At 43.2% G+C, this 10,462-nt stretch overlaps 1 protein-coding gene across 1 annotated transcript in view; it reads left to right on the top strand.

The window, feature by feature from the left end:
• The first annotated feature begins 256 nt into the window (after positions 1–256).
• The window catches only part of LOC141259112 (putative serine protease K12H4.7), a 107,588-nt gene continuing 97,382 nt past the window's right edge, over positions 257–10,462 (top strand). The window contains exon 1 of the mRNA XM_073674625.1: positions 257–477. Within this exon, the coding sequence (XP_073530726.1) occupies positions 307–477 (171 nt within the window). The 5' untranslated portion in view covers positions 257–306. The remainder of the gene's footprint in view (positions 478–10,462) is intronic.

Below are 10,462 nucleotides of genomic sequence, written 5' to 3'. Positions count from 1 at the left end.
TTTGTTCTTTTTTTATTCCCTTTTGTTCATTCTTTTTAGTACTTGTCGGCTTAAATAACTGCATGGAAAGCTGAATTAAGAACAGTTATTGAGGCCGAGCTCTTCACTGTAATGTCCCCTTCCTTCCTCTTCAGAGCACTCGGCCTGTCTGACACACTGAGTGCTGTGACCGCACACAGGCAATAGGACGTGATCCTGATGACAGCTGCACACGTCCACCAGAGGTCGCTGTGTCTGTGAGTGAGGGCAGAGTCAGCTGATATAAGAGGTCATGTGACGGTGCACAGAGCACACAGCGCCGAGGACATGGCGTGTGCACAGGCTCTGCTGCTCTCCTGCCTCTGCCTGGCAGCCAGCAAGGCTTTCACACATAGGAGGTTGCAATATGAGTCTGGAGTGCTGGTCACGGTGCAGGATCGCTGGTTCACACAAAGGCTGGATCACTTCAATGGGGCAGACACCAGAGTCTGGCAGCAGGCAAGTCACAGAGACCCGTGGGTTTATCTGCTGCAGAGCAATGTTATAGACTGATCCCTCCACCATAGTGTCTGCTGGCAGCTGCTTTATGCCTGACGGTGCTGTAGCCAGCACTTCTTCCTTAAGTCAAGCTTATTTTTGGAATGTGACTGCCCCAGTCCTGTCGTGTAGCTGGTACTGGTGTAGCCCCTATGTACTTAGTGCCGTTATATAGGCGGCTTTACCTGTATTTCACTACATGAAGAAGGATCTGAAGTTGCAGAAGTGTGCCCCAGCCGAAATCTAGGGTTACAGTCATGCCTTGTTGTTGTACACGGCTTATAGCCAGATGGCGCTTCTCCTGTAGGAAGATATTGAATTTGCTCAATAACATACTAATTGCTATAGGTCCCTTTAAGATCTTCCTGGGATTGCCCTGCACACAACTGTAATGCCAGTGTTCAGCTGAAGATTAATCAGAACGATGGTACTCAGCACTAATTATTAACAGCTCCAGGGCTCTTACAGACGACCCTATTTTTGATCCGACAACACGTCAGATCGCACTCAGACCAATGCTATTCTAAGCTTCCTTGCATATGTCCAATTTGTTTTCCTCGGAGGGAGAAATGGCAGCATACACGATTTTCATCCATAAATTGGATTGCACTCGGCCATGCAAGTCAGTGAGTTCATGGAAAAATTGGAACTGCACTTGGATGACATCCAAGTGCCGTCTGCTTTTCACAGACTCACAGAAGATATTTATTTATTTTTTTCCTTTCTCCTCAACCTCGAAAATCAGATCACCTTCAGATCAGAGTGTGAAATAGCAGCATGATTGGACCGATCTTCTCGGATGAGAAAAAATAGTCATGTGACCATAGCCCAATAGCAAGGGCTCATTATGATGTTCGTGCAAATCACAGACTGGCCTCAGCTCACTACTTTTGTGACTGCTTCATATATTTCATTAAGGCCACAGACCCACTATCAGTATTTGGTCAGTATTTTTTTTTTTCTCAGGAGTGAGAGCCAAAACCAGGAGTGGATGATAAATGCAGAATTGGTGACTTGTTTCTATTATACCTTTTCTCTGATCGTTCCTCACCTGGTTTTGGCTCCCACTCCTGAGAAAAAATACTGACAGTGGGGCCGTGGCCTAAGGCTGCCTCACTCAGGTCGGGAGAGCCATGGCCAGTCCGTGCTCAGACCGATTTGCACGGACGTCTGCGTGATCCCTAATAAAGAAACATGCGGCATTCAACCGTGACATTTAAAATCCTTTAGTTCAAAACAAGTCCTGCACATAATACAGACTGTCAGGTTCTGGCCACTTCATGGATATGCTGGGCAGGTCCACATGAAGGGCAGGATACAGCACTAGGTTCTTCCATTCTATTTCCAACAAAGGATTTTACATTCCGTGGGTGAGTGCTGCACATTTACATGGTTAATATCGTGGAAAAAAGAATTGTATCTATCAGGTTCAACCAAGAGGTGACAAACTTCTTCATAGAAATAAGTATTAAATTTGTGTTGAGTCTCCTGTGTAGGAATAGTGCTGGAGAGATTGTCCCCCCCCGACACCGTTGTGCACGAAGGTCTCATTCTGACTTCACTTATTTTCATGTATGAGAAAAACAGACTGCGTTTTATCAGATTATCATGCAGAACAGCCAAGTAGCTAGCAACTACCTGTCAGTTCTTAGCCCCAAGAGAAAAAGTAAAATAATAATGGTGCACGCCCCACTTCTCAGTTTTTAATTTGTTAAAGTTTAAAATATCAAATAAATTTCATTCCACTTCACGATCATGTCCCACTTGTTGTTGATTCTTCTCCCCCCCCCCCCCCCCCCAAAAAAAAAATTTAGAATTTTATATCTTTGTTTGAAGCCAGAAATGTGTCAAAAGGTAGAAAAGTTCAAGGGGGCCAAATACTTTCACAAGGCACTGTAGTATATGGATGTGATGTCTTGGGCCTCATCCTGCATATAAGTGTGGAGGGTGGTGTCAGCATACTTAAAGGAGTTATCCACTACTAGGACAACCCCTTCACAATCTGTATGTTTGGCACCTATAAAATAAAACCACTTATAGGCTGTGTGCCCACGATGCATTTTTAATGCGTTTTTGCAGCTGCGGAAATGCATTAAAAACGCTTGGTAGAAGGCCTGCCATGTCCCCCAATGATAATCCGCATGTGCTGTGCACATGCTGCGGAAATTTCCGCTGCGGATTATCATTGCGGAAAAAAACGCAGCACTACCAATTATTTTGCGGAAGTGCTGCGTCTTCGCCGCCATTGACTTGCATTAGACCGCATGGATTACGCATCACTGTATATGTAGATGCGTAATCCAAGCGTTCTAATGTGCTAATGGTACCCGGGTGTAGATGAGGAGAGTCTCATCCACACCCAGGTACCATTAAAAAAAAAAAAATCTGTAAAAAAAAAAAAAAAAAAAAAAAAAAAAAAGGCGTCGCGTGACCCGTCACCTTCCGGCGGCCCGCGCTGCGCTCCTCCTTGCTTCCCGGCACTTTGTAGTGGATTGAAGGACCTGCGCTGATGTCAGAGTCATGTGACGGGTCACGCGACGCTGACGTCAGCAGGTCTTTCAATCCACCGCTGTCTGCAAGAGAGAACGGAGTGTACAGGACACCGGGGGCAATCGGAGGGTAAGTATACACTTATTTTTTTATTTTTACCACTCTCTCGGGTCACACTATATAAATCCATGCTGTTTGCATGGATTTATATAATGTGACCTAGTTGTCACAAGCACTTTCCAAGTGATGCTAATCGCTTGGAAAGCGCTTGTCAATCCGCATGCGGAAATGTCAGTGATAACGCTCCATTTCCGCATGTCCCTGGCAGGAAAACGCATATACAATCCGCATGCGTTTTTTCTGCCAGGGAGATGCAGGAACGCTCAGGAAAAAATCCTGAGCATTTCTGCATCGTGGGCACATAGCCATACTCTCCTCTGCTGTTCCAGCGGTGCCGGCACTCGCGTTCCCAGAGTCCTGTGTGGTTATGACACGTGAGCCTGGAGCCGAATCAGCTCCAACGTACCTGTCCCCGCCTTTGGACATATTGAACATCAACAGGAAGAAAGGGCTGCAGCTGCTCTCACTTCCTCTTGATGTTCAATACATCTGGAGACGGAGACAGCGACGCTGGAGCTGATTTGACGTGGGGCTCGCATGTCACAACAGCGCGAGAGCCTTGGGAACGCGAGCCCTTGAACGGCTAAGAAGGGGAGTACAATTGGTTTTATTTTATAGGCCCCAAACATTCAGATCGAAAAGGGGTTGTCCTAGTAGTGGAATACCCCTTTTAATTCGAATCAATATTAAGTGATAAATTATAATTATTTATGGAGCAGAATTAATTTCAGCCTATTGGTGCGGCCTCTGTCTCTTATGTGGCCCCCTCGGGAAAATGAACTGCCCACCCCTGCTCCATTATGTATAGTGCTGTACATAAGGGAAAAAAATCTACAAATATGCACTAGAGCAGCTATCACATCATCTATCAAGGGGATCATGTGATGACCTGTCATGTGATACATCAGTGGCTGGGGGGCCCTTCTAAACTGCCCAGGCTACTTTTAATCCACCCCAGGGTATTACCCTTCTCCATGTTTTGATAATTTGTGTGTACCTGCCATTAACTAGCTCTTTATCTTTCAAAATGGCACTGAACCCTATAAAGCTTGTACCGTGGATTGTTTGCTGTGCTCTTATGCAAACTTGACTAAAAGCTGAAAAAAAAAACGCAAAGCAGGATCTTGTGATGTAGTTCCTCTTTAAGAACAGAGCTTAAATGATTAAATGTTTCCAACCTTACTCTGTACAGAGGGGAAGAGGCTAGAACGATGGTCACTGTGCCGCCCTGTAGTGTCTACCAAGCATACACTAGCTCCCTGACAAGGAACCAAAAGGAAGTAATCGATCAAGTTGGCTTTTGTCAGGGAACGCACAGACGACACTGGGGAAATCACGCAATATCTCACCGTGCTGTCACTGTAGCGGATATCGTCCGGAATCGCGAGCACATGATCCAGACTACTCACTTCTTGGGTATCGGCAAGCGACCAGTGAGCGTATGGCATTACACCTCTGGATTCCAACTCATGGAATATGTGTTTACGCCCTCCGTGCAGTCACTATCAGCTTCACGATAGTCCTATTATTATTTTTCTCTGCCACCACTGTCTAGATTTGAAATATAATACAGGTCTAATTGGACGCCTGGGTTTTGGTAGTGTATATGGCTTTGGGGGAGTGAACGATTACAGGATAAAAAACAGAACTTACATTTTATATTTAATCCAAAAGGGAGGCAGTGTTTAGGAAAAAAAAGTGTGTGTGTACAGTACAGACCAAAAGTTTGGACACACCTCATTTAAAGATTTTTCAGTATTTTCATGACTATGAAAATTGTACATTCACATTGAAGGCATCAAAACTATGAATTAACACATGTGGAATTATATAGTTAACCAAAAAGTGTGAAACAACTGAAAATATGTCTTATATTCTAGGTTCTTCAAAGTAGCCACCTTTTGCTTTGATGACTGCTTTGCATTCTCTTGATGAGCTTCAAGAGGTAGTCACCGGAAATGGTCTTCCAACAATCTTGAAGGAGTTCCCAGAGATGCTTAGCACTTGTTGGCCCTTTTGCCTTCACTCTGCAGTCCAACTCACCCCAAACCATCTTGATTGGGTTCAGGTCTGGTGACTGTGGAGGCCAGGTCATCTGGCGTAGCACCCCATCACTCTCCTTCTTGGTCAAATAGCCCTTACACAGCCTGGAGGTGTGTTTGGGGTCATTGTCCTGTTGAAAAATAAATGATGGTTCAACTAAACGCAAACCGGATGGAATAGCATGCCGCTGCAAGATGCTGTGGTAGCCATGCTGGTTCAGTATGCCTTCAATTTTGAATAAATCCCCAACAGTGTCACCAGCAAAGCACCCCCACACCATCACACCTCCTCCTCCATGCTTCATGGTGGGAACCAGGCATGTAGAGTCCATCCGTTCACCTTTTCTGCGTCGCACAAAGACACAGTGGTTGGAACCAAAAATCTCAAATTTGGACTCCTCAAACCAAAGCACAGATGTCCACTGGTCTAATGTCCATTCCTTGTGTTCTTTAGCCCAAAAAAGTCTCTTCTGCTTGTTGCCAGTCCTTAGCCGTGGTTTCCTAGCAGCTATTTTACCATGAAGGCCTGCTGCACAAAGTCTTCTCTTAACAGTTGTTGAAGAGATGTGTCTGCTGCTAGAACTCTGTGTAGCATTGACCTGGTCTCTAATCTGAGCTGCTGTTAACCTGCGATTTCAGAGGCTGGTGACTCGGATAAACTTATCCTCAGAAGCAGAGGTGACTCTTGGTCTTCCTTTCCTGGGGCGGTCCTCATGTGAGCCAGTTTCTTTGTAGCGCTTGATGGTTTTTGCAACTGCACTTGGGGACACATTCAAAGTTTTCGCACTGACTGACATTCATTTCTTAAAGTAATAATGGCCACTCGTTTTTCTTTACTTGGCTGCTTTTTTCTTGCCATAATACAAATTCTAACAGTCTATTCAGTAGGACTATCAGCTGTGTATCCACCAGACTTCTGCACAACACAACTGATGGTCCCAACCCTATTTATAAGGCAAGAAATCCCACTTATTAAACCTGACAGGGCACACCTGTGGAGTGAAAACGATTCCCGGTGACTACCTCTTGAAGCTCATCAAGAGAATGCCAAGAGTGTGCAAAGCAGTCATCAAAGCAAAAGGTGGCTACTTTGAAGAACCTAGAATATAAGACATATTTTCAGTTGTTGCACACTTTTTTGTTAAGTATATGATTCCACATGTGTTAATTCATAGTTTTCATAGCCTTCAGTGTGAATGTACAATTTTCATAGTCATGAAAATACAGAAATTTCTTTAAATGAGGTGTGTCCAAACTTTTGGTCTGTACTAACACACAAACATATATATTTTACAAAGGAGACATTACAATACATAGCAGTTACACAAAGTAAGGATTAAAGAGGAAACATTCTCTATAAAGATTGCTGCGACGATTCAGTATAGCCGGAGGAGAGCTCTCCTTATGACCGTTTGGCGGAACGTGACCCCTTGCTTATGATACATATGCTCCCTGCAATGAGTACTGCTCCAACCTCAGCAAACTATTTTATGCTTAAAGGAGAGACCTGTCCACACCCCCTTGTGCTGACATCAGAGGGGCTGGGGCTCCACCCTTCATGTTTTGTATTAAAAATCTGTTTTTTGGGATAACTTATTCCTGGTTGATCCCAGAAGTCCAAACGTGGTGCCATATTTTCTATTATGATTTTACCTTAATTTAGAGACCACACATTGCGCCATTGTGGTCTGCTATTCTGGTGCTTTTGCGCTACAGCTCAACGGACGGGTTTACGGCTATGAAAAAATTAGCATATCGGTCCTTGGCTGACCCTGCCACTAAAAATGTCCCATTATTATGAGAATTATGAAACTTACAATATTCCGTATCGGTGCAGACGAGACTATAGACTTCCTTTTGAAGCTCGGGAAGCAAGCTTCAACAGTTGCACGTAAATTATTGCAAGCCTGAGTCTAATCACCCCCGGCGTCTTCCAGGGAGAAAGATGTTCTCATTTTATTTAGGTTGTAGCTTTACAAGTCCCTTCTACTGTAGGTGATGATTTGCAGAGAGACAGATGCTGGACTGTCAGCTCTCCTGTGACAAATGGGGGGGATAAGGGAGGGGTGAGGGGATTTCAGGAGAAGAGAATATATTCAATATTTCCCTGACAGCTTTATTTACTGATATCCAACATGGAGGCATTAATCTTGTAATGTTGCAAACTTTAACAAAAAAATAACACTGGCACCTGACACAGATTGCTTGCACCCAGTCATCTTACTATTTGTCGCAGATAATACGCTGATCTGAGTGAGGTGCAATTCTGTCTCACGGGATCTTCAGCAATGCTCCTCATCGCAAAGGCCTACTACACTTCTGGCTCCTCCAAAGCGGTCCTTTTATAGGCACTACACCTGGTCTCAGGACAGCCCTACCTTGGTTTCTGTCTTATCAGATTGTGGCCTCGCTTCAGTTACTTTCCTTGAAGGGCCCCACCAACATTTATTTCTTGTTGCTGTGTCTTTCTCTGCATAATAGTCAAAGATGTAACCAACATCGCTATCCTGAGTGCTCTGCTCAATTAGACTTTTTACTGTTACTTCAGGCGGCATGTGTCGTTCCCCACCCCTTCACCAGACCCTATTTCTTCTGAGGAGGGTGGCTCACTGTCCGAACATTCCCTTCCCAATCATCACCCTTTCTGGGACAGTCACAGATGCCATCTCACCACTGTAACCTGGTGCCCCATACCATTCAAAGGGTTTCCACTATTCCTGTCCTAGTCCCTACTTTGTCAGTGCACAGAACGTGTTTCAAACGCAAAAAAAAATAAATTCCTGGATCCTTTATCAGAGCTACCCATAAACTGACACACAGATCATTTAAATGGCAAACCACCAATCAAAATTTGTATGCTGATCACATGATATGGAAATACCACACATTTATGAAAAATACACAAGTAACACAGTAAACACAATACATAAGATCCAAACAGCCTGTGGGGAAAAAAAAAAACACAAATTCAATAACGAAACAATAATTCACGGCGCATGTGGATTTCGTTTGGATGGTGTGTATTCAAATTATACATCCAGAACGCTTCCCGATCCAATAGCCGCCTTCTGATGTCACTTCCCCTGGGGTTTGCGAGCACCCTTGCAGACCTGCAGAGAAGACGTATCCCTATTGTGATACTGGATGAAATATCTGGAGGCATGAGAAATGGCGCGATTAGGTTCAGTCAAATTATGAATGTTTGCTTTATGCGCCGCAATGTATCGAAACTCCTTGTAACCAAAGCAAATTGGCATGTACCGGAACGGCTAAAACCGCATCTATAGAAACCCTTGCCGTTAAGCCAGATGTGTCGTTGTTCAGTAGGGTTACAAAACCTTGGAGATAAGATATTTCCCAATTTTTGCGCTCTCTTGGCTACTACTTTGCAACCAGAATACAAGATCCTGGAAACTATAGTATCCTCCTGTAGGATTGGTAAATATTTCCTAATGATTTTCTTAATTTGATAGAACTAAGGGCTAAATTAAAAGTACACTACAATTATTTATTTATTTATTTTTTTTTTTCCTTTCTTCTTTTGATAACCAACCCCCTCTAACTTATCATCCATTTTCCAATCCATTGGGGAAATACTATATTGCATGCAAATAGTGGACATCGGCATACAATAAAAGCTATCCCGGTGGGTGAGCTCACTAGAATAAAGTGCAATTGCAGTGATACTACCAAATTTAAATAGTGAAATTATGGAATGTAATGCAAAACTCAAATAGGGGATATCCATCCTGCACTCTAACTAGAGCTTCTAACATCATGAAAAATAAAGACCGAGTTAATCTAATTAAAATTCCAGATCGTAGAAACAAAATCTCAACATCTAAAACGCCTGTAGTGTCCTTCCAATTTAGCCCTCAATTGTATCAAATTAAGAAAATCATCATTGCTTTGGTTACAAGGAGTTTCTCTACAGATGGATCACAGAATCTTAATATTAGTCACTATATAAATGCCAATAGTGATCATGTTGTGTATAGAAGTGTACGGCATGTAATAAATTATATGTGGGTTGTTCTATCTGCAAACTTAATCACATTGCAGTGCATGAAGCAAACCTTCATAATTTGACTGAACCTAATCGTGCCATTTCTCATGCCGCCAGATATTTCATCCAGTATCACAATAGGGATACGTATTCTCTGCAGGTCTGTGGCATAGAAAGGGTGCTCACAAACCCCAGGGGCGGTGACATCAGAAGGCGGCTATTGGATCGGGAAGCGTTCTGGATGTATAATTTGAATGCACGCCATCAGAACGGACTCAACATGCGCCGTGAATTATTGTTTCATTATTGAATTCATGAATTTGTTTTTTTCTTCACAGGCCGTTTGGATTTTATGTATTGTGTTTACTGTGTTACTTGTGTATTTTTAAATGTGTTGAATTTCCATATCATGTGATCAGCATACACATTTTGATTGGTGGTTTGCCATTTAAATGATCTGCGTGTCAGTTTATGGCTAGTTCTGATAAAGGACTGAGGATTTTTATTTGCGTTCGAAACGCGCTGCCAATCCCATCTTGATTATGGAATCTATTATATTGGCATAAATTTGCAAAAAAAATTTTAAGAAACTGGAAGCCTCCTCCTTTCTGAATTAAAGGCCTGCCTTCAGTCTTCACTATACAGTGTGCATGTAATATGTCTTCTGATTGGTGGAGCATCAAACAGCAGCCCCTGCTTACTTCATTCCACCAATCAGTGCAGAGCTTTCTTTTTTCACTGTCTCTCGCTGCAGCTTGTCCTGTCTGCCCCCACCTCCCCTTCACAAAAACAGCAGAATTACTACAAGTCTGGAGGGAGACACAGGGGTGTTTAAAAAAAATAAATAAATAAATAAATAAATAAAAATGTATCGCTTGGTGGCGCCACCCCCTTTAGTGTGCTGCCCTAGGCACCTGCCCTCCAGTGCTTTTATGGTAAATACGGCCCTGCAAGAACCTGTCTTCAATAATGTGTTTATTAAACCATTTCCAACTGCAGGGCTTATTAAACATTTTTCTAGCAATCCCCAGATTCTAATTGGTGGCTACATATCGATTCTTGTCTACCTGCTGTTTTCTGTGGATTTTAATCTGGACCTAAAATTAAGTCTGCCATCTCCTTATAGGTGCTGGGCACTTTGTCATGCAGTGGTGACTAGTCAGTCTCTTCGATATTCTGCTGGCTTGACTGTCCCTTTACCTCCACAGAGAACTGACATCACAAGTTAGGTGAGATGTCAATCAAGACAGGTGTGTTAACAGTATGATCACTGTATATGGTCACCAAT

Source organism: Phyllobates terribilis, unplaced genomic scaffold (assembly GCF_046119375.1).
Source record: "Phyllobates terribilis strain yellow unplaced genomic scaffold, ASM4611937v1 Scaffold_3__8_contigs__length_932513732, whole genome shotgun sequence".
NCBI lineage: Eukaryota > Metazoa > Chordata > Amphibia > Anura > Dendrobatidae > Phyllobates > Phyllobates terribilis.
This window is presented reverse-complemented; position numbering and strand designations above follow the sequence as displayed.